Source organism: Panthera tigris, chromosome B2 (assembly GCF_018350195.1).
Source record: "Panthera tigris isolate Pti1 chromosome B2, P.tigris_Pti1_mat1.1, whole genome shotgun sequence".
Taxonomy (NCBI): Eukaryota; Metazoa; Chordata; class Mammalia; order Carnivora; family Felidae; genus Panthera; species Panthera tigris.
This window is the reverse complement of record NC_056664.1, coordinates 96,753,188-96,778,197: the sequence shown is the minus strand read 5'-3', so window position 1 is coordinate 96,778,197 and position 25,010 is coordinate 96,753,188. Positions and strand designations below refer to the sequence as shown.

Here is a 25,010-nt window from a genome sequence, read left to right as displayed (position 1 = left end):
TCCTGGTAGGGGCAGTCCCTCCCCAGGTCATTGGCCCCAAGATGTCACAGCATCATAAAATACAGCACAATAAAAAACATGATTAATACACAGGCCCAGGTTAGTTTTAACCAATCCTTGAAGAAAGAAAAAGTCTTTACAAACTAGAGAATTAGGAAAGAGGGAAAGTTACCAAATTCTTTTTCTGAGGCTAGACTAACCTTAACACCCAAAGCAGAGTAGAAGAAAATAAAATTTTAGGTAATTTCACTTAAGAACACAAATGCAAAATATTACATAAAACATTAGAAAATTGAATCTAACATTGTATAAAAATGATCAAATAGGGGGCACCTGGGTGGCTCAGTCGGTTAAACATCCGACTTTGGCTCAGGTCATGATCTCATGGTTCATGGATTCATGTCAGGCTCTGTGCTGACAGCTCGGAGCCTGAAGCCTGCTTGGGATTCTGTGTCTCCCTCTCTCTCTGCTCTTCCCCCACTCATGCTCTTTCTCTGTCTTTCAAAAATAAACATTAAAAAAAATTTAAGATGATCAAATAGGATTTATAGGAATGTAACAATAACTTTAGTAAACTATTAATATAATTCACCATATTAACATGTTAAAGAAGAAATATCATATGATTACCTCAAAAGATATATTAAAAAGGATTTGATAAAATGTAATCCTTATTCATGATTTTTTTGCAGTTTTCTTTGGTTAAAACTTTTTCACTTAATTTTTAAGTTTTTATTTAAATTCTAGTTAATTAACATATAGTGTAATATTAGTTTTAGGTGTACAATATAGGGATTCAGCACTTTATTACAACACCCAGTGCTCATCACAGAAAGTGCACTCTTTAAAGAAATTTTTTTTTTTAACGTTTATTTATTTTTGAGACAGAGAGAGACAGAGCATGAATGGGGGAGGGTCAGAGAGAGGGAGACACAGAATCTGAAACAGGCTCCAGGCTCTGAGCTGTCAGCACAGAGCCTGACGCGGGACTTGAACTCATGGACCGTGAGATCATGACCTGAGCTGAAGTCGGCCACTTAACCGACTGAGCCACCCAGGCTCCCCGAAAGTGCACTCTTTAATACCCATCACCTATTTAACTCATCCCCCCACCTATCTCCCCTCTGGTAACCATCAGTTTGTTCTCTATAGTTAAGAGTCTGTTTCTTAGTTTGCCTCTTTCTGTTTTTCCCTTTGCTCATGTGTTTTGTTTCTTAAATTCCACATATGAGTGAAATCATATGGTATTTGTCTTTCTCTGACTAACTTATTTCACTTAGCATTATACTCTCCAGCTCCATCCATCCACATTGTTGCAAATGGCAAGATTTCACTTTTTTGATGGCTGAGTAATATTCCATTGTATATATATACCACATCTTCTTTATCCATTCATCAGCCAATGGACACTTGGACTGTTTCCATAGTGAGGCTATTGTAGACAATGCTGCTATAAACGTCATGGTACATGTATCCCTTTGAATTATTATTTTTGTATTCTTTGGTACATACCAAGTAGTGCAATTGCTGAATCATAGGGTAGTTCTATTTTTAACTTTGAGGAACCCCCATACTGTTTTCCAGAGGGGGTGGTGGCAGTTTGCATTCCCACCAACAGCACAAGAGGGTTCTCTTTTCTCTACATCCTCAGTAATACCTGTTGTTTCTTGTATTGTTGATTTTAGTCATTCTGACAGGTGTGAGGTAGTTTTGATTTGTATATTTCCCTGATGGTCAGTGATGTTGAGCATCTTTTCACGTGTCTGTTGGCCATCTGTATGCATTCTTTGGAGAAATGTCTGTTCGTGTCTTCTGCCCATTTTTAATTGGATTATTCATTTTTGGTGTGTTGAGTTTTATAAGTTCTTTATACATTTTGGATATAACCCTTTATTAGATATGTCACTGTCAAATATCTTCTCCCATTCCACAGGTTGCCTTATAGTTTTGGTGATTGTTTCCTTTGCTGTGCAGAAGAAGTTTTTTTATTTTTATGAAGTCCCAATATTTTATTTTTGCTTTTGTTTCCCTAGCCTCAGGAGAGATATCTAGAAAGAAGTTGCTATGACTGCTGTCAAACACAGGCAAATAATTGCCTGTGTTCTCCTCTAGGATGTTTATGGTTTCATGTCTCATATTTAGTTCTTTAATCCACCTTGAATTTGAGAACTTTTCCTTTACAGTCGGGAACAAACTAGGGATGTCTACTCTCACCACTGTTATTTAGCATAGTACTGGAAGTCCTAGCCATAGCAAGCAGACAACAAAAGGAAATAAAAGACATCCAAATTGGCAAGGAAGAAATAAAACTTTCACTATTTGCAGATGACATAACACTATATACAGAAAACCCCAAAGACTCTACCAAAGAATTGGTAGAACTGATACATGAATTTAATAAAGTTATAGGATACAAAATCAACATACAGAAATGTGTTGCATTTCAATACATCAATAACGAAGCATCAGAAAGAGAAGCTAAGGAGTCAATCCCATTTACAACTGTACCCAGAACAGTAAAATACCTAGGAATAAACCTAATGAAAGAGCTAAAAAATGTGTGCTCTGAAAACTATAAAACACTGATGAAATAAGCTGAAGATGACACAAAGAAATGGAAAGATTGGGGTACCTGAGTGGTTCAGTTGGTTAAGCATCTGACTGGCTCAGGTCATGATCTTGCAGTTCTCAAGTTCAAGCCCCATATCGGGCTCTCTGCTGTCAGCACAGAGCCCACTTTGAATCCTCTATCCCCCTCTCTCTCTGCACCTCCCCCACTTGAGTTCTCTTTCTCTTTCTCAAAAATAAATAAAAATTTAAAAAAAGAAAAAGAAATGGAAAGACATCACATGCTTAAGAACTGGAAGACCAAATACTGTCAAACTGTCTACCCAAAGCAAACTACACATTTAATGCAATCGCTATCGAAATACCAACAGCATTTTTCACAGAGCTAGAATAATCCCAAAATTTGTATGGAACAACAAAAGACCTTGAATAGCCAAAGCAGCCTTGAAAAAGAAAAGCAAAGCTGGAGGAATCACAATTCTGGACTTCAAGTTAAATTACAATGCTGTAATGTTCAAAACAGTATGGTACTGGCACAAAAATAGACACATAGATCAATGGAACAGAATAGAAAACCCAGAAATGAACCCATAACTAGATGGTCAATTAATCTTTGATAAAGCAGGAAAGAATATCCAATGGGAGAAAGACAGTCTCTTCAACAAATGGTGTTGGGAAAACTGGACAGCAACATGCAGAAGAATGAAATTGAACCACTTTCTTCCTTCATTCACAAAAATAAATTCTAAATGGATTAAAGACCTAATTGTGACCCATTCATGATTTAAGAAAAAACTTCTCAGCAAAATATTAATAGAAGTTCCCTAACCTGATTATTTGATATCTACTAAAAACATACAAACAGCATGCTGAGTGGTAAAACTTCAGAAACATTTTTTAAAAATATTTTTCAAAGTTTTTAATTTTTTGTGAAAGAGATAATGTGAGCAGGGGTAGGGACAGAGACAGGGGAGGAGAGATAATTCCAAGCAGACTCTGGACTGTCAGTACAGAGCCTGATGTGGGGCTTGAACTCACAAACTGTGAGATCATGACCTGAGCCAAAGTCAGATGCCTAACCAACTGAGCCACCCAGGTGCCCCCCATTTTTTTAAAATAAATAATCTCCATGCCCAATGTGGGGCTAGAACTCACAACCCTGAGATCAAGAATCACATGCTCTACTGACTGAGCCAGCCAGGTGCCCCCAGAAACATTCCCTTTAAAGCTAGGAGCAAGACAATACTAAATACTATCACTCCAATTTTTCAACACTGTACTGAAGATCCTTGACAATCCACTAGGATTAAAAAAAAAAAAAAAAAAGAATAAGGGGTTCAAAGAGCCAAAATATATTTCTTAGAGTTCTTAGTTATGAGCAATAGATGCTGACTCTGGTTAATTAAGCAGATAAATAGCTTATAAACCAGAATATTTGACAGCTCACAGAATCATTGGGAGAGCTGAAAAACCAGGCTTAAGGCTGAGTTTCCTGAAGTGTCTATATCAGGCTGCAGAAATGGACTGACAAGGAATCCTTTGCTGCCACCACTGAAGCCTAGACATTATTGATAGACCATTATCACTTCTGCTTCTGCAACTTGACTGCAACTGCTACCCCTGCTAACACTGATGTCAGCTCTGCTCCAACACTGCTCTTAATGTCACTGCTGTCACCACTACAGCATCAGTAATGGCTCGTTCCTCAGCTGTATAGAAAGCTGGGAAAGAAATTTGGAATATTTTAAGCTCCTAAAGAGGGAGCAGTCTTTGTCCTACAACTGGACTTGTAATGTATGAAATTCCTCAAACAGAAAGAGGAGTTCAGATGCTGGGTGGTCAAAACAAAGGATAAAGGTCCATTCAGGAAAAGAAAAAGTAAAAATTGTTTTTTGCAGATGCTATAATAATCTACACGGAAAATCTAAAGTAATTTATAGTCAAACTTATAAAATTAATGAAGAAGTTTAATTTTCTTGACATGATACTAACATAAAAATCAATGGCATTTCTATAAGTCAGCATTATGTAAACAATTAAAAAACTAGTAGAAAAAGGATACCATTCACTGTAGTAAATGTACTATAAAGGTACCTGGAATAAATCTAACAAAAGATGTATATATTCTTTACGGAGAAAATTGTAACATATTATGAAGGACATAAGGAGGTTTTTTGTTTGTTTGTTTGTTTGTTTTTTTAAATAGAGGTACCTACCATGTGCTCCTTTGGGAAGATGTGATTTCAAAGCATGTCAATTTGATGTATAAATTTAACAAAACGCCAGGTGAGATTTTTTAATGTAATTTGAGAAAATGATTAAAATGCAAATGGGAGAGTAAATATCTAAAAATATCCCAAAGAGTTCTGGAAAAAAAAAAAAAAAAGAACAAGGAGGTGGGACTTGCTCTTTAAAATATCAAGTCATTATAAAGCTTTAGCAATTACAGAGATCAGTTGATTCAGAAATGTTCAAAGAGATCAGCTGAGGGGGATAGAAAGCCCAGAAACAGACTTCTGCTTTTAGGGGATCTTGATTTATAACAGAGGTGTTACTGAAATCTGGGGTAAAAAGATGGATAAGTTAATAAACAATGTCAGAACAATTCACTCTCCATAGAGAAAAATAAAATTAAGATCTCAACTTCAAACAAAACATAGAAGCAAATTTCAGACAGACTGAAGCTTGAAGATAAAAAAACCCCAAAACTTTAAAACCATTTGAAGAGAATACAGGGAATATCTCTGGGATCTTGGGTCATAGAAAATTTCTTAAACTAGACACAGAAAGTATGAATCATAAAGGCAAAGAATTGATATTTGACTGCATAAATGTTTTTTATAAGACAAAAAAACATATAATCAAAGTGTAATGAAAAGCACAAACAACTCAATAGAAAGATGGCCGCAGTATGAACAGAAACTGAAGGGATTAGGAAACCCAAATGATTCATCAACATGTGATCAACATCAAGATGCTCAACCTTCCAGGTTATTAGGAAAAAACAAGTATAACAACAACTAGATATCATGTATCACCAATTAAGGGGTGGCATGCAAGTTGGGGGAAGGTAAATCTCTTAAACTACAGGCATAAGTATAAACAGGTATAATCTCTCAGGAGAACAATTTGAAAGGATGTTATAATATTTAAATAACTTCTAAGTTTATAGAAACTCCGGTATATGTACATGTGCAAAGTTGCTCATTGTCACTTTGTAACACCAAAAAAACTCAAAAACAACAAAAAAAACCCCCAAAAAACAAAAACAAAAAACAAAAAGGGAAACAAATGTCCATTACCAGGAAAATGAATGAGTAGAATTTTAAGTAAAATGTGGTAATCTATAGACTCAATACACAATCTACTGAATAGTGGTTAAAAGGAACTAAATAGATGTAAACAGATCAACATGAATTGATGTCAAAAATATAATGTTGAAAGAAAAAAGCAAGATGCATAATAATACACACTTACATAATCATTTTTACAAATTGGAAACATGAAACATTGCACATTTTTATGTTTATGTATATAAAATGTTCATTTACAGATATTCATAGAAAAGTATAATAGCCAGAAAGACACAATTTGGTAGCCAACCCCTAAGATAGTCCCCAATGAATCCTTCCTCCTAGTCTTCGTGCCCTTGTATAATCTCCCCACCCTGGGTGTGACTGGGGCTTAGTGATTTGCTTGTAATGAACAGAAGTTATGGTGTCACTTTCAAGAGTGGGTATAAAAAAACTCTGACTTTTCTCTTGTTGGCTCTGGCTCTTCTAGCTCTGAAGAAACAAATTACGTGTCGTGAGCTGCTCTATGGAGAGGTCCATGTGCCAAGGAACTGAGGGCAGCCTTTAGTTAAGAGCCATAAAGGAATTGAAGCCCTCAGTCTGACAATCCTCCAGGAGCTGAATCCTGCCCACAACCTCTGAGTGAACTGGAAGTGTTCTACCCCAGTTGAACCTAGAGATGACTGCAGCCCCAGGGCAACATCTCAACTGCAACATTGTGAGAGATCCTGACCAGAGAGTCCAGCTAAAGCACATGGATTCCTGATCCACAGAAACTGTAAGAAAATAAATGTTTAAAGTAATTTGTTATGCAGCAATAGATACTAATACATCACATTATGTGGGTTATAGTCTGGATTGGGGAGGGAGTAGGAGGGAATGGGATTAGAGGAAAGATGAAGGGGAATTTAAAAAATACTTTTATAGAAATGACTTTCAAAAAATGTGACAGAATGCTAATAACTGTTAAAATCTGGGTTGTGGGAACATGGGTGCTTGGTACATTATCATATGTGCTTTTTTTGTACTTAATTTTTCAAAAAAAAAAAAAAAAAGAAAGAATGAATGAATTCCTAATCTCAGACTATGAGAAAAACCTAGGATTGAGATCTTATCTTCTAGACCTCTAGACATGAGAAATAAACCTTTTGTTTTCAGTTCCACATAGTTGTTGGAGGCTTTCTTGGTATACCATTTAAGTTATTATTTCATTAATTCTCTATAGAGCTAGTTGCAGGGGATAATGGAAGAGTGTGCTCATTTAAATTCTAAATTCAAAATCACCACATTTTAGGAATCATGACTTCTATAGATAGGAAAAATTAAAAAATGGAAGGGGAGGGGCACCTGGGTGGTCCAGTTGGTTAAGTGTCAGAGACTTTAGCTCAGGTCAGGATCTCACGGTTTGTGAGTTCAAGCCCCACCTCAGGATCTCTGCTGTCAGTGTGGAGTCTGCCTTGGATCCTCTGTCCTCTTCTCTCTCTGTCCCTCCCCTGCTCACTCTCTCTCTCAAAAATAAAATAAAAACATTAAAAAAATTTTTTTAATTGGGGCGCCTGTGTGGCACAGTAGGTTAAGCATCTGTCTTTGGCTCAGAGCATGATCTCACAGTTCATGGGTTCAAGTCCCGCATCGAGCTCTGTGCTGACAGCTCAGAGCCTGGAACCTGCTTTGGATTCTGTGTCTTCTTCCCTCTCTGCCCCTCCCCTGCTCGTGCTCTCTGTCTCTCAAAAATAAATACAAAAGGTTAGAAAAAAAATTTTTTAAATGGAAGGGGAATTGATTTGTTTTTGAAAATCATGTCACTCTAAATTGAAAATATAAATTATCCAAGAACATGCCAAAGAGGAGTAATGAAACAAGTGTAACAATTATCCCATAATTTAGACAAAAATCTTGAAAGTAGCACTGGGCTACTTACATTTTTGGTCCTTTCTTCTTTTCACTTTAAGATAAATCAACTTTAAAAATGTTTATTTCATGAGGATGTATTTGAAAACTGGCATATGATAAAGTAGCAACTTAAATTATTGGATATATCATTTTTATTACATTTGCTACCTACTCACTACTCCTCATGCATTCTGGTGATCTACTATATATATTTAAATCATCTGGGTCTATCAAAAAATATTACTTCTGATAACTTAATAATTATGCAGCTTCAAATGTTAGGTTTTAATTTTGAGGCTCGTTTTCACATTTTATTCCTTTTCTTTAGGTTAGCCAGCCATTTTATGAGGGCCATCTTGACTTTCTCTTATTGAAAACCCAGTATATCAGTGTTTCTTTCATTTCATAGTGTATGGTACAATTAAGATTTAATTAGAAGCACACTAGGAAGGGAATTGAAAGCTACTCTGAACCTGTAAATGAAATGTTACACTTTTAAATTGTTCACATGTTGCAACCCATCCTTTCTAAAAAGCTTCAGCGTGGAAACTTAGAGATGGAGCTCTTTGAAATAACATGATTGCTTGTTACATTGAACCTCTTCCTTGTCATGTGTTCACCAAAAACCTCATTTTATATAAAGAAGAAAGATTCACAGATGCTTCAAGGAAGAAAAGGGGATTTTCACTACATTTGCTTTACAAAGAACATCTTGTACAAGTATTTAAGGGTGAGAAAACCTTACACTCATTAATGCATGTCCTACCTACTCTTCCCTTTTCATAGCCTTACAAAGAAGCACATTTGAGAAGTGATTAGTCCATCATAAAATATGAATCAATTTTGAATATGTAGCCTTATATTTATTTATGTATTTATTATTGAAGTATATTTGATATACTATGTTACATTTAATTTCAGGTGTACAACATAATGATTCAAAAAGTCTATACCTTATGCACTAGAAGTACAGCTACTACCATCCGTTACCATACAGTGCTATTACAATACCACTGACTATATTCCCTGTGCTGTACCTTTTATTCCTGTGATTTATTCATTCCATACTGGAAGCCTGTATCTACCACTCCCCTCCCCCCATTTTGCCCATTCCCCCTACTCTCTCCGTTCGCTCAGTCATCAGTTGTTCTCTGTATTTATGGGTCTGTTTCTGTGTAGCTTTATACTTAAACCAATGCTTTAAAAAAGCAGTAAGTCTTATTAGAATTTGTGTCTTCATTATTGCTTCTAATCTCATTAACTTTTTTTCAAACTTAGATATATCATTGCCAAGACTGAAGGAGAGGGTACATTTAACATTTATTTATTTTTGAGAGACAGAGGGACAGAGTGCAAGCCGGGGAGGGGCAGAGAGAGAGGGAGACACAGAATCTGAAGCAGGCTCCAGGCTTTGAGCTGTCAGCACGGAGCCTGATGCAGGACTTGAACCCACAAACTGTGAGATCATGACCTGAGCTGACATCAGATGCTTAACTGACTGAGCCACCCAGGTGCCCCAGTAGAGGGTACATTTAAAGATGAAGTTGCAGTTATGGACTTTTTTATTTGAATTGGGATTACAGTTGACCTGAACAATGTAGAAGTTGGGGCAGTGACCCTTGTGCAGTGGAAAATCTATGTATAACTTTTGACTCCCCCAAAACTTAACTACTAATAGCCTCCTGTTGACTAGAGGCCTGATAACATAAACAATCAATTAGCATATATTTTGTATGTTATGTGTATTATATTCTGTATTACCATAAAGCTAGAGAAAATGTTATTAAGACAAACATAAGAGGAAATATATTTATAGTATTGTACTGTATTTATCGAAAAGAAATCATGTATAATTAGACCTCCACAGTTTAAACCCATGTTGTTCAAGGGTCAACTGTAATCATTTTCTGAAAGGCAAAATGGAAAACAACTTAGTGCAGAGGTTTGAGCCTTGATGAGGTGAGAGAAGTGTTCAAGGCTGCTCAAAATGACCTACTGAGATATCTTGGCTATAGGAAAAGGAGTGGTTTTGCTCCAAAGTGGATTTCAGGTAAATGTGTGTACCACTGCTAAGGGCATGAAAGATCTCTGACAGTGTGGACTACAGGTAGAGAATAAATATTTTAGAAACCTTTCCCATCCATCTTAATTATTTTTTAAAAAAATTTTAATGTTTATTTATTTTTCAGAGACAGAGCATGAGCATGGGAGGGGCAGAGACAGGGAGACAGAATCTGAAGCAGGCTCTAGGCTCTGAGCTGTCACCACTGAGCCCAACACGGGGCTCAAACTCACAAACTGTGAGATCATGACCTGAGATGAAGTCGGACGCTTAACTGACTGAGCCACCCAGGCGCCCCCTATCCATCTTGTTCTTCCCATCTGGGTTGAGAAGGCCTAATCATGGAATGAAGCAGAAGAATAAACAAGTGCTTGTGATCATTATGGAGATGAGGACTTTCAGGAAATCCTAAACATCCAAGGTCTTGACATTCACAGGATGATCAAAATTCATGCTCTAAAGGCAGAACATTTCTGGTAACAACTTATCACCCACAAGTCTTCATCATTAAGGCATTATACTATCCTAATCAATACATCTTCTAATAATGGGCTAGATGATATTTTAATATATTTTAAGAGGAAAGTAGGAGGATTTTCCAGAGGTCATTATTTTAGACCTTATTATTTTAGAGAGATGCCTAGTTATCTCATGTTTATAGATGTCCAGGAAAGTTGACTTTGGTAATCTTGAACTTTAAATTTCTTTTTCTATAGCCTTTAGAATATAAACAGAATAATAGTGGCCACATATAAATTTATTAAAGTCACATTTCTCCCAGGATGTAATTCATTTACCCAGAATCTATTTAATGAACTATTGTATGTATTATGTATGCATTTGTGTGTTTATGTATATGTGTGTGTATGTATGTGTGCATATAGATAGATAGATATATACAGAGCTTAGGATCAGCATGGAATAATAGGCTTACTTCCTGCCTTGGTATAATTACAGTATAAACAGAAAATTTTGATGTTTTTTAAGTAGCTTTGTGTCAGGTAAATTTATGATTTCTTTTGGGCTTTATGAAATATTGGAAATAGCTTATGGATCTTTCTTTTTTTTTAATTAAAGTAAGCCCCTTTTAATGTTAGATGGCACAGGGAACAAATTTATTGGCACCACTAGCTGATCAGTACAGTGAAATATGAAAATGCCTTTATCTCATTTTGTGCCTATTTATTTTCTGGTTATTTATTTGTAATTTACATCCAAGTTAGTTAGCATATAGTGCAATAATAATTTCAGGAGTAGATTCCAGTGATTCATCCCCTATGTATAACACCCAGTGCTCATCCCAACAAGTGTCTTCCTTAATGCCCCTTACCCATTTAGCCCATCTCCCCAACTATAGCCCCTCCAGCAACCCTCAGTTTATTCTCTGTATTTAAGAATCTCTTATGTTTTATGGCCCTCCTGTTTTTACATTATTTTTGCTTCCCTTCCCTTATGTTCATTTGTTTTATCTTAAATTCTACATATGAGTGAAGTCATATGATATTTGTCTTTCTCTGACTTATTTTGCTTAGTGTATAATAATACCCTCTAGTTCCATCCATGTTGTTGCAAATGGCAAGATTTTATTCTTTTTGATTGCCAAGTAATACTCCATTCTATATATATATACCAAATCTTCATTATCCATTCATCTGTCAATGGACATTTGGGTTCTTTCCATACTTTGGCTATTGTGGATAGTGCTGCTATAAACATTGGGGTGCATGTGCCCCTTCGAAACAGCATACCTGTATCCCTTAGATAAATACCTAGTAGTGCAATTGCTGGGTTGTAGGGTAGTTCTTTTTTTAACATTATGAGGAACCTCCATACTGTTTTCCAGAGTGGCTGCACTTTGCATTCCCACCAGCAATGCAGAGGATATCCTCTTTCTCTGCATCCTTGCCAACATCTGTTGTTGCCTGAGTTAATTTTAGCCATTCTGACTGGAGGGAGGTGGTATTTCATTGCGGTTTTAATTTGTATTTCCCTGATGATGAGTGATGTTGAGCATTTTTTCATGTGTCTGTTAGCCAACTGGATGTCTTCTTTGGAGAAGTGTCTATTCATGTCTTTTTCCCATTTCTTCACTGGATTATTTTTTTGGGTGTTGAGTTTGATAAGTTTTTTACAGATTTTGGACACTAACCCTTTATCTGATATGTGATTTGCAAATATCTTCTCCCATTCCATTGGTTGCCTTTTAGTTTTGCTTAATTCTTTCTTTATGTACTCTTAGATGTCTAGGGATCTCAGGCTGTAACCCACTGGTTTATAGGATGGAAATAACTGAGTCACTACTTGTCCATTCTAGTCATTTCAGGCATGATTATATTTGAGTTGAATTTCTACAAAGCTGATCTGGATACTTAACATATATCTGAATTTGAAGATGGCTCAAAATCCAGTAATAAATTTGCCACACTCAATTAAATCTCTTCGTGTAAGAATGGCCCAAATAATGAGCTGTATTTCAAGAAACCATACTTATGGTTTGAATTAAAGAAAGTCACCAAAAACCCAGTTGCCTCAAAAGTTTTCCTTTCACCCAATCTACTTTTTATACCATCCATTTCCTCTTCCTCAACATGGACTCCAGCAAGCTGTGGTTTTTTTTTAAGTTTATTTTTTGAGAGAGAGACAGAGAGAGAGAGAGAAAGCACAAGTGGGGGAGGGGCAGACAGGTAGAGAATCCCAAGCAGGCTCCACACTATCAGTGCAGAGCCCATGGCAGGGCTTGATCCCATGAACTATAAGATCATGACCTGAGCTGAAATCAAGAATTGGATGCTCAACCAACTGAGCCACCCATGTGCCCCTAAGATACTGTTTAATATCAATTTTCCATTAGGAGGAAAGCGAAGGGTCTTGCAAATGACCCCTATTAAGTTTGACATCGGCTCTCCTTTCTCTGCAAACTTCTCCCTTTCCCCTTATCTACATAGTCACAGGATAGTCTCCAAGCAGCCATGGTTATAAATTATATCCCCTAACGTTTTTAGATACAGTTTGGACTGGACAGAGAAAATTTGGAACGGGGAGTAAGAGATCTGGTCTGTATTTAGGTTGAAATCTTTAAATGCAGGAGATATAAAAAACATTTTTTGCAGCCATATTTTCTACCACGAAGATTAGGTAGTTAGATACATAGAGTGGAACAAAGAGAGAATGTCTCATCCCTGAGACATGGCCTTGGTTTCATTCTTATATTTTCCACTTGTTGCTTAAGTTAACTTGAGTTGGTTTCTGTTGCTTGAAACCAAAAGTGAGCCAAGAGATATACTGTCTTGATAGAAGCCTACCTGTTAGTTCTACAGTCACATTATTGCCTCTATCACTTCAGCTAGTAGTTATTTTCAAATGCACATAGAATCCAGTCTCTGAAGATCTAGGAATACAATCGAGGTGCTCCAGAGGAGTCAAAATGAGATCTGACAAGTCCAAGATTTATATGTATATATATTTATATATAATATAGTATATTTATATATAATATTTATATGCATATATATTTCTTTGCTATAAAATCAAGTAATTACTTTTTTAACTCATTTCATCATCATATAATCTTTTTTTAAAGTTTATTTATTTATTTTGAGAGAGAGAACGTGCACAAGTGGGGGAGGGGTAGGGAGGAGAGACAGAATCCCAAGCAGGCTCCTTACCATCTGTGCAGAACCCAGTGTGGGGCTCAAACTCATGAACTGTGAGATCATGACCTGAGCCAAGATCCAGAGTCGGACGCTTAACTGACTGAGCCACCCAGGTGCCCCAATCTCTTTTCCTTTTTTTAAGTAATCTCTACACCCAACATGGGGTTCAAACTCACAACCCCCAGATTGAAAGTTGCATATTCTACCAACTGAGCCAGCCAGGTGACTCTCAAGTCATTATTTTATTTTATTTTATTTTATTTTTAAAAGTTTATTTATTTATTTTGAGACACAGAGAGAGAACAAGTAGGGAAGGGGCAGAGAGAGAGGGAATCTCAAGCAGGCTATGCACTGTCATTAGCGTGGAGCCCAATGTAGGGCTTGAACTCACAAACTGTGAGGTCATGTTCTGAGCAGAAATCAAGAGTCAGATGCTTAACCAGCTGAGCCACCCAGGTGCCCCTCAAGTAATTAGTTTAAATAACTGTCATGGTCTTTAAAATGTTAAGAGACTAATAAAGGGGACTGGATAGGCAACCACCACCCCCATGGTACTCTTTTCGTGGGTAATTTCTTTCTCTAATTTTGGGGAGAAAAAAATGATCCTGTCTATAGTTTCATTACTCAAATTCAGAAACCATAGCTCTCCTTTCTTCATAAAAGGCTGAGGTGGACACAGCTGGTTAAACCTGGATAATTAAAGTATCAATCAGAACAGGAGAGATTAAATGACTTTACTTGAATGGAACAATTAGGCAGGACTAAAATTGGAAGAAAAATAAAATCCGTTACAAAAGAAACATAGCAAACAATTTGACACTGCCTTCTTTGTAAGTAAGTCACGTTCACTGTGTACATGACAACAGAGGCAGAAGGAAGCAAATGTTACAAACAAGGTAAGTCTATGAATGTCCATGTCTCAGAAAGTTCATGTTGTCCAGTTCACCTATGGCAACATTTGGAGCAAGTACTACTTGTTATCATCCTTCTATGCTTCTTGAAGAATACTTAAAACTTGATTTAAAGAAGGCATACTGTATAGAAATAGCATCTTTTCATTTCTTTAGCAATCTATATATCCCAACAAATTAAATGGATAACAAATAATAATAAAACATACTTTGAAACTATCAAAAGATACATAAAATCCATATATGGTTATTAATAAACATTGAACAATTAATAAGATTTTTTAAGTAGGGCAATCACATTTCAAAATATAATTAAAATATGTCTGTTAGGGTTCTCCAGAGAAATAGAACCAATAGGATATATATAGAGAGAGAGGGAGAGAGAGAGAACTAGATATAGAGTGGGGAGGAGAGATGGATTATAAAGCATTGCCTAACATGATTATGGAGGCTGAAAAGACCCAAGATCTACAGTTGGCATGCTACAGACCTAGAAGAGCTGATGTGTAGTTATATTGTGAGTCAGAAGGCCTAAGAACGAGAACAGCCAATGGTTTCAGTTCCAGTCCACAAGCTTGCAGACTTAAGATAAGACCCAAGAAGAACTGATGTTTCAGTTCGTCTTAAGGCAGAAAAAAAAAAAAAAAAAAATCAATGTCCCAGCTCAAAGCAATCAGGCAGGAGGAGTCCCCTCTGACCCAGCCTTTTTGTTCTACTTAAGTCTTCAATTGACTCAGTAAAGCTTACCCAAATTAGGGAGGGCAATCTGCTTTATTCAGTGTACTCATTCAAATGTTAGCTTATCCAGAAACATCCTCACAGACAAACCCAAAATAATGTTTGACTAAATGTTGGGCACTCCATGGCCCAGTCAAGTTGATATATACAATTAACCATCAGAAAGAAGTCCACCCCTTGTCAACTTGGAACCCATATGCATCTCCTTAAACCAAGGAGATGTCTCTAAATAATGACAATAACAAGGTCATAATTCTACCTAACATGATATAATATCTTGCATAAACCAAAAACATACTAACCCTTTCCCTTGAAAGGGAGGTAATATTGTTGAATGATGTTCACTCTTCTTGATATCCCATAATTCAAATTCTATAATCTAAAATTAACAATACTTAAATATTATGACATAAAGTCAATATATCTTACATTATATGATAAGGAAATACAAGAGGGATAAAAACAAAGGTATTTGTGAAATACACGCACACACATGCATAACAAAGTAAGGATAAATACTCATGACAATTATAGTCCTCACTTCTATAACTAGTCACATGGTCATTGCTTGTATTTATAACTACCTTCTTCCACTACCCATTCTGTTTTCCCTTTGTCTTCAGCCAGCATCTCAGGTGGTCATGCATGATTCTTTACCGTTAGGGTGACCCAAATCTTCATTTCTGAAGGATGTGAGCCATTAGTTGTTCTGTCTGGGTTGGGTTGTTGTAGTTTTCCATTGGCCTTAATCACAGGGCATGGTAATACGAAGGGATCCCCTGTATTTCAGACATACTCTTCTTTCCTTCTATGGTGGATGAGTAGTCCAATTTCCCCTTGGTAGTCAGGATCAATCACCCCAGCCAGCACAGTAACTCCTTTCTTTGCCTGTTGATTCAGACACATGGGGAACCCAAAGTGGCCAGTCGGCAGTCTTAATTTCCAGTTCAGTGGAATCATTGTTGTATCGTCTGGTAGAAACATTCCTCTCCTTGGAACAAAGACCTCTAGACCAGTGGAACATAAGGTCATGGGGACAGGAAGCAAAATTGTGCTAGTGAATTATTAGGGTTAATAGTGAGATTTACCATTCCCATTGTTACCCCTTGCTTCCTGGACTCATGAATTCTGGCTATAGGAGAAAAACAGCACCATATGTTATATATCTAATTAACCATGAGTCTTCCTGTTATTGGGAAATGGATTCAATGATCAGAATTTGGCCACTCACAATATACAAATACTGGAGTACACATATTCATGAATATTTCTTTTTTTAAAGTTTTTATGTATTTAGAGAGAGAGGGAGAGAGGGAGAGAGGGCGAGGGGGGAGGGACAGAGAGAAAGAGGGAGGGAGAGAGAGAATCCCAAGTAGGCTGTGCGCTGTCAGCACAGAGCCCAACATAGGGCTTGATCTCATGAGCTGTGAAATCATGACCTGAGCCAAAAACAAGGGTTGGACGCTTAACCGACTAAGCTACCCAGGCACCCCTCTATTCATTTCTTTATTGAGGAGATATTTATTTAAAAATATATTGATACAAAGTTAAAGTTCTAATAAAATTCATCTAAGAGAAATATGCATTTATAACCAGATAATCTGTCAGGTAAACGTGATTAAACTTCATTGTTTTAAAAATACCCCAATGCAGAGGCTATAAAGTACTCTATTTCGGGGTTGGAGATTTGGAAATGAGATTGGTCACCAGAGTGAATACATGAGACTCTTTGCAAAGTGTAATGAATGAATATGATTTACATGTTCCATGTGTTCAGGTCATTCCAGTCAGGCATGCAAAGTTTATGGGCATTAGGAGTTAACTTATTGTGGGGTTTTTTTTTTTTTGCATATTAGAGAATTTGGAAAATAGAAGTATAAGTTTCTACTGATGTATCAATGGAAAAACCATTTAAAGCAGATGTACATTTGAATTACAATGTAAATTCAATGTAACAAGTGTACTGAGTACTTTACTAAGGCCAGTACTTGAGTATACAAATATAAATAGGACACAGTTCATATTCTCCATGAGGTTATCAGCTAATGGGTGAAGGTGGGGGGCATAAGACACACTCTAATTACTTTACTAACGAGTGAAGTAAAACAGAGGAAACTGCCATTTAAGATAGCAAGTTGAATACATGATTAGATCTGCTCCTTCCTGAAATCCCACCAAAATGACAGTAAAAAGATTTTTGACACACAAAGACATAGAGAGCAGGAGGAGAGAAAACAAAGTAAGACTACTGGAAGCTGGAAAGCAACTGGACTAATGACAACTGATTTAGCAGAACCGGAATAGTTGAATCCTAAGTCTACAGTGGAAAAAAAGCAAGTGAATTACATTATAGAATTCTCAAGAAACATGGGAAATACAGAACCTGAGGTATCTTTGAAAACGTAGGTAAATTGAAGCTAAAAGTCTGAAAGTCTGTTTACAATAACCTCCCTACAACTCTGTCCCACCCAGCAGAATACTTAAGTAAGTTGCTGACCTAATATCCGATTACTCTTGAATGCTTTTCTATATATATATTCTACGAATAAAAATATTTTCTTACATGGACACAATATAATTATCAAAATCAGGAACATTATACATTACTACCATCTAATTATCAGACTCTATTCAAATTTCACTAGTTTTCCAATAATGTCCTTTATGTCAGGTGCAGTCCCTCAATCTTTCCCTGACTCTTATAGCCATACACTTCTGAAGATTACAAGCTAGCTATTTTATAGAGTGAACCTTAATTTGATTTGTCTGAGGCTTTCTCATATTAGCATCATGTTATGTATCTTCAGCAGGAATATAACAGAAGTGATGTTGTGATCTTCTAACTACATTCCATCAGGTGGCATACAATCTCTATTTATCCAATTGGATGATATTCATGTTGACCATTTGATTAATGTGGGATCTGACAGACTTCTCCACTATAAATTTATCATTTTTTTTCCATTTGTAATTAATAAGTATTTTGGGGGGAGGAACTTCTAAAATATGTAAATATCTTATTCCTCATTAAATATTCAATTTATTCATTTATTTAAATACGTTAATATAGGCGGGGCACCTGGATGGCTCAGTCGATTGAGCATCCAACTCTCAGTTTTGGCTCAGGTCATGATCTCATAGTTCGTGGGTTCAAGCCCCGAGTTGGGCTCTGCACTCACAGTGCAGAGCCTGTTTGGGATTCTCTCTCTCCCTCTCTCTCTCTGCCCCTCCCTGTCTGTCTGTCTCTCTCTCTCTCTCAAAAATAAATAAAACCTAAAAAAATGTATCAATATAGGCTTGCGGTTTCCTGTTTTATTCAATGGATTATTACATGTTGACCAATATTATTTTGATGCTCAAAATGTCCCAGGTTTGGCCAGGGGGAGCCTATTCAAGCTCTACGTTGTTTTCATGTCCCCATCAATTCTTTTTTTTTTTTTTAATTTTTTAACGTTTATTTATTATTGAGAGACAGAGAGACAGAGCATGAGCAAGGGAGGGGCAGAGAGAGGAGGAGACACAGAATCTGAAGCAGGCTGCAGGCTCTGAGCTGTCAGCACAGAGCCCGACGCGGGACTTGAACTCACAAACAGTGACATCACGACCTGAGCCAAAGTCGGACACTCAACTTACTGAGCCACCCAGGCACCACCACCCACCCCCCCCACCCCCCCCTCCCCCGCCATCAATTCTTTGAGCACTTTCTTACTTTCTGGCACAACAAGATGATCCAGGCTAAACTTGTGTTTTTCTGCTGCCCCAGTGGTGGAATCAGTTATTTCTCCAAGGATTCTTAGTTTCCTTTAGGGGAGAATAGTATTTAGAAGCTACCACCTGGGCCCAATATGTGCTCATTATTATTAATGGGGTGCCTCTGCTACCAGGCCTTCTCAGTGGACAAAGCCAGGGAAAATACACACACACACACACACACACACACACACACACCCATATACAACTATATTTATTTCTATATCTGTATGTATGTCCAGTCACTGATATTGCTAATTCTAATCCAACACTACAGAGTTCATTCTACTGGTCTCTCTTTTCATATTTGTAACTCCCTTCTATGAGAGTGAGAAACTGGACCTTCATTATCCTTAATATATTTACTTATTTGATCAATCCTTCTGAACATAAGCAGACTCCCACTCACTGCTGCCCCCTCCCCTGCATGGAAACTCTTCTTACCCTACTCATCTTTTAAAAAAATTTTTTTAAGTTTATTTATTTTTGAAACAGAGAGAGACAGAGCATGAGCAGGGGTGGGTCAGAGAGAGAGGGAGACACAGAATCGGAAGCAGGCTCCAGGCTCTGAGCTGTGAGCACAGAGCCCGACGCAGGGCTCAAACTCATGGACCGGGAGATTGTGACCTGAGCTGAAGTCGGACGCTTAACCGACTGAGCCACCCAGGTCGTGACCTGAGCTGAAGTCGGATGCTTAACCGACTGAGCCACCCAGGCGCCCCTCTTCTTACTCTACTCATGATCCAATACCTGTATCAGGCTGATGCTTTCTCCTTATCCTCTAATGCCCTCTTCCTCTTCTTCTTCTTTTAAGATTAAAAAAAAAATCTCTACACCCATCATGGGACTCAAACTGACAACCCCAAGATCAAGAGTCCCACACTCTACCCACTGAGCCAGCCGGGCACCCCTGTCCTCCTCTTCTTACCTGTTCTCTGACACCCTTTGTTCCAGGAAGGGAAGGGGAAAACGTGATTTCTTTCACATTCTCTTTTAGCCTTTTTTTTTTTTTTTTAACTATTACAAACAATACTGCAGTTAGTCATGGTGTCTATACAAGGTTAGTATATGTTTAAAATAAATTCCTAGAAATGGACTTGTTGGGTCAGAGAGTATGTGCCTTTGTAATGCTGTTGATTGTGCTACATTACTTTTCAGAGTTTAAACAATTTACTCATGATGATGCCTGAAAGAACTCTTAGATACATAGAAACAGAAATACACAGAAAGACCTAAACGTGACAGGATAACATTTGAGAAAATTAAGATATTTTTTTCTCTTCTTATTTCTCTGGAAATACATTTATTGTTACATAAGTCAAATTTCCTACTAATTCAGTTTCTCGCTGAAGAAAATGGAGCAAAATTTAGCCATCACGAGCAAATTTAGAAATACAAAACAATAACCGAACAGACTGGCTAAAAACTTTAAGAATGCTCAGAAACAAACATAAATTAGCACCATAAGCTGAATGGGAGTTAGTACAGTAGCCCTGCAATTTGCAAGGCAGAAATGAAAGCAGGACGATACAAAACACCAGGAAATATTTTTTCTACCACACGTGTTCGTCAGATACTTGTCAGAAAACCGTTTTCCAGGTCATTAGCTTACATCCTGCAGCCCAGCAGTGGTATCGGCGCTCATTGGAGTGGCCTCTCCCATGGCCTCGGGCATGTCAGAAATCGGGAGCTTGCAGTTACGCGGTTTGCCCAGGACTGCCCAGGTTTTTGCCCTGGCTGCAGGTTTGTGCTGCACCTGGCGAACCCCTCCAAGTACCAAGCAAACCCGGACGTTAGCCACCCTAGGACCAGGCTACACTGGGAGAGAACTTGGACCTGCGCTCTCCAACACGGCACCGCTAGCCGCATGGGACTATTTACATTTAAATTAAGTTCAATGAAAAATTAATTTCCTCGGTCGCCGTAGCTAAGTCACAATCGCTCAGCAGCCACAAGTGGCTAGTGGCTACCGTATTAGAAAATGCAGATATAGAATTTTTCCATTATCGCAGAAAGGCTATTGGGCAACCCTGATGTTGATTGACACTTTGAAGTTAAAAGGAAAAAAAAGCTCGGAAGCCACTGGGCTCCCCTACCCAAAATAATTAACAGACGTTATTACTCCTTCCAAATAGGATGAGGGAGGAAATTATGCTAAGAAACCACCAAGCAAAAAACCTGCAAAGGCACCTGCCGGAAGGCTTTCTCGGGGAACTCACGTAATTCTCACGGCGGGGGCCGTCCGTCTTTCTGCTGTGTGAAGTAACTCCTCAGACTTCTAGAACGCAGGGAATCCCAAAGCGGTGGGCGACAGAGGGCCAAGACCCCCGAGATTCAGTTGTTCAAAGCGCTGGACGCCTGTATTCACAGGGTGGGGAGCCTCCGCTCTGCGGTCCACAGCCTGACGCCACCCTCGGTCTCTCATCCCCTCGGTCAGGTGCTTGGAGCCGACCAGCAGCGCGAACCTGCCTTTGTGCACGCGCTTCTGCACAAGCGCGCGCGCGGCTCTCGGCAGCCAATGGGGCGGGGCGCCGCGCGCCGGGGCGGGGCCATGACGCGGGCGCCTCGTGACCCCGCTCGCGGCCTGCGCCCAAGGAAGCCGGAAGCGACGGCCGTCAGCTGCGCCGGCTCGCGGGGGAGAGGCGGGTTGAGTGCTTTGGGGTTTGCGGACCCCGCGATGGAGCTAGACGCGCCAGTCGCGTGGCGGAGGTCGTTGCTTTTGCGGCGGCTGCTGCTGGTGCCGCTTCTGTGGTCGGGGCTGGTTCTGGGAGCGCTCGCTGTGGTCAGCAGCCCCCACAGGGTCCTCCACGACCTCCTGTCGGAGCAGCAGTTGCTGGAGGTGGAGGACTTGTCCCTGACCCTGCTGCAGGGCGGAAGGCTGGGGCCACTGTCGTTACCCCCGGACCTGCCGGATCTGGATCCCGAGTGTCGGGAGCTGTTACTGGACTTCGCCAACAGCAGCGCAGAGCTGACCGGGTGCTTAGTGCGCAGCGCCCGGCCGGTGCGCCTCTGTCAGACCTGCTATCCCCTCTTCCAACAGGTCGCGAACAAGATGGACAACATCAGTCGAGCCGTGGGGGTGGGTAGCGGAGCACCCCCTGGACCTCCGGCGTGGAGGGTTGGGAAAGGAGGATGTAGTGATGGTAACTCGGGGGGGGGGGGGGGCGGGGCTCAGTTTTCCTGTTTGTAAGAAAAAAGGGTTGGACTGGGATTGTGGAGTTGGGGGCATCAGAAGAGTGGGTGGCATTATAGGGCTTGGAGTTTCGATTTTTGCCTCCGTAGCTGCTGTTGGGCAGCTCGGTACATATTTGCAGATAGGTATGGTGGTTTTTCTTGGGTCTCCTACACCCTTAACCCTACTTTTCCTTTCCCTTCCCTCCTTTACCCTCTTCGCCCCACTCCAGTACAGCTTCTTCCCATCTCTACTTGGTGTTCCCAGAAAGGACCCTTTACTGAAACTCCAAGTAGAGTGGAGAAACTCTAGTATGGCAGTGGTTAGGAAGATTGAGCTTGGTAGCCAGAAAATATCAGATGCACTACTTTATAGCAGCTTGGTCTTGGATTAATTTATTTATAGTGTTAGTATAGACTTAGTGTAGTATAGACTTAGTATAGACCCCTCGGTAAGATGGAAAAAAACAGCCGCCTGTTGTGACTGTTACAAGAATTACAAGAGGTGACATATGAAAGTTCATCTTTTAGCCGTGTACTCTGAGCAAATTACTTACATTCTCTGTCTGTATTTTTATCTGTAAGATGAAAGGAGCTCTTAGAAAACTAGCACATAGTAATAGTTCTCAGTAAATGGGAGTTAAAATTTTAGGAAATGATATATCTACCCTCCATTCTTGATACCCTTAGTGCTTTTCTGGTCATGCGGTAGGTCCTGTGAAGGGTTTAATAGAAAAGAGGAAGTAATGAAGAAAGAAAAAGAATACGTGTTCCTAACTAATAATAAATTTTATAGGGTCTAGAGTAGGAAAGGATAAGAGTGTCAGGGCTGGTAGGAGTCATGAGGTGTGGGCCGGATATGCCTTGTAAAGGAAAAACATGAGGAATGACATTAGGGTTGTGGAGGGGGAAAGTTCCTCTTGTATTGAGGGGACAAGTAGTCTCACGAAAATGTGATTGGAATTATTTCATCAATCATAGTTGATTTGACAAAAACTTATATAGAATTGCATCCTGCTTTAAGTCAGCCTGATATTCCTTAAGGTAAATCTTTTTTTTAAACATATATAGGAAATTTATTTGCATTAAATAAATATGAGGTCAATCTTCCTGTAAAGAGCTAGTTTTAAAGGTAGTTGTCAAGTTTGGAAAAAAACAATTAAAACCAATGAATCACCAAAGTAGTAATTAGTAAAATTTATTGTGCACACACCAAAAAAGACAGTATGAACTGGGAACACTCAAACCAAAACACGGAATGAGTCTCAGAGATACACTATTATAAAGCAGTTTACATAGTATAGAATGGTGACTGTTAATTCTTCACAGCGTTGGTTACAATATAGGAATTTTCTTTTTATTTTTCATAGGAATTTTCTGAAAGAGAATTGGTTAGTAGTTACCTCATATCAATTTGGGAGAACAGTTTAAGTCTGGCTTATGATTTTCAAACGGATAAGCAAGAAGTAGCCCAGGTCAAGATAGCTTCACTTGTCTTGCAAAGTAAGCTAAATTAAGTTTTTGTTTGTGTGACTCAACTGGCTTTGCCTGATCAGGGAATATTCAAGTCTGGTCTCCATTTGTTTAATTTTAACATAGTTTAAATTTAGGCTTCAGTATTTTTCAGGCATACTTCTATTACATGTAACAAGGCAGATATCTATCCATCTATATTCCTATGATTTTAAAATATAACACCCAAGACTCGTCCCTGGCACGATAGCAAGGTATGATATGACATCATATCTGTTTTGAGCAATTAAGTGAGTTGTTTTGTGGCCAAGATGTCTGAATCATGATGCAAAGCTTGGATCTTTTGAGGGAGCAAATGCTTTCCTCATTTGTGTAGATACAGTGGAATTAAGAAGAAGTTAAGAAATTACCCCAAACTCTAGTGGTATCCATCACCCATTCTGTGTATGAATTTCCACATGAATTCCTTACTGCCCAAGAGAGACTTCCTCAGGTAGGGGATGGCAGAAACTTCCTTCCTTTCATTCATGCCTCTCAGATTCTTTTTTTTTTTTTTTTTTTTTTTATTAGGTGCCTCTCAGATTCTACCAGTGGATCTGGGCACCGGATTCTCCTCACCCTTGTGTGAAAGGAAGAGAGTAAAGAGATTTAAAAAGGCAGAAAAACCCTTTACCCAATCTGGAATTCCTAACATCCTAGACCTTGACCTCTTCCCCTTTCCTCGGTAGAGCTAGATGTGCTTTGCTAGCTCAGAAGCATGATTTTTACAGTTCTGAGTTACTTCATGGATTTTAATGTTTATTTATTTTTGAGAGAGAGAGAGAGAGCGTGCACGCATGAGCGGTGGAGGGGCAGAGAGAGAGACACACACACAGAACAGAAGCAGGCTCCAGGCTCCAGCTGTCAGCACAGAGCCCGATGCGGGGCTTGAACTCACAAACTGTGAGATCATGACCTGAGCTGAGGTCAGACGCTTAACCGACTGAGCCACCCAGGCACCCCACTTCATGGATTTTATAGGCTTCCTTGGATTGGTTCTGGAATTGAATCATCATGTGTAATAATGAACTTCTGGAAAAAAAGTGTTCTGAGTTTCTTATGAGTGAACTGGAAGGAATCAGTTGTCCTTTCTGTGTGTGTGTGGGGTGGGGGGCTCGGAGGGGGGTATTTCTCAAGAGTAATGTATTTTCTTTGACTCACATAAACTCAGTCTTTCATTTAAATGAGTTTAATTAGGCACATGGTATTTTTAAATATTGGGCTGGTAAAACGATACAGGAGGAAAAGAAGGATAAGGCCCAAGCTCCAAACTATCAGTTGGGGAGATAAACCTCTTTTGTGAAAAAGAAAAAAGGAAAAAAAAAATCATCAATGTGAATGTTATAATTCATACAATAGCAATTTACAGCAGAAGGGTGAAGGAGATACTGAATTAAAGGAGGGAACTGAGCAAGGGGGCATTAATCAGAGAAAACCTATGAGCTGAATTTTGAACAAG

At 38.8% G+C, this 25,010-nt stretch overlaps 1 protein-coding gene across 1 annotated transcript in view; it reads left to right on the top strand.

The window, feature by feature from the left end:
* The first annotated feature begins 21,488 nt into the window (after positions 1-21,488).
* The window catches only part of OSTM1 (osteoclastogenesis associated transmembrane protein 1), a 40,905-nt gene continuing 37,383 nt past the window's right edge, over positions 21,489-25,010 (top strand). The window contains exon 1 of the mRNA XM_007078797.2: positions 21,489-21,947. Coding sequence (XP_007078859.2) covers positions 21,546-21,947 — 402 coding nt within the window. The 5' untranslated portion in view covers positions 21,489-21,545. The remainder of the gene's footprint in view (positions 21,948-25,010) is intronic.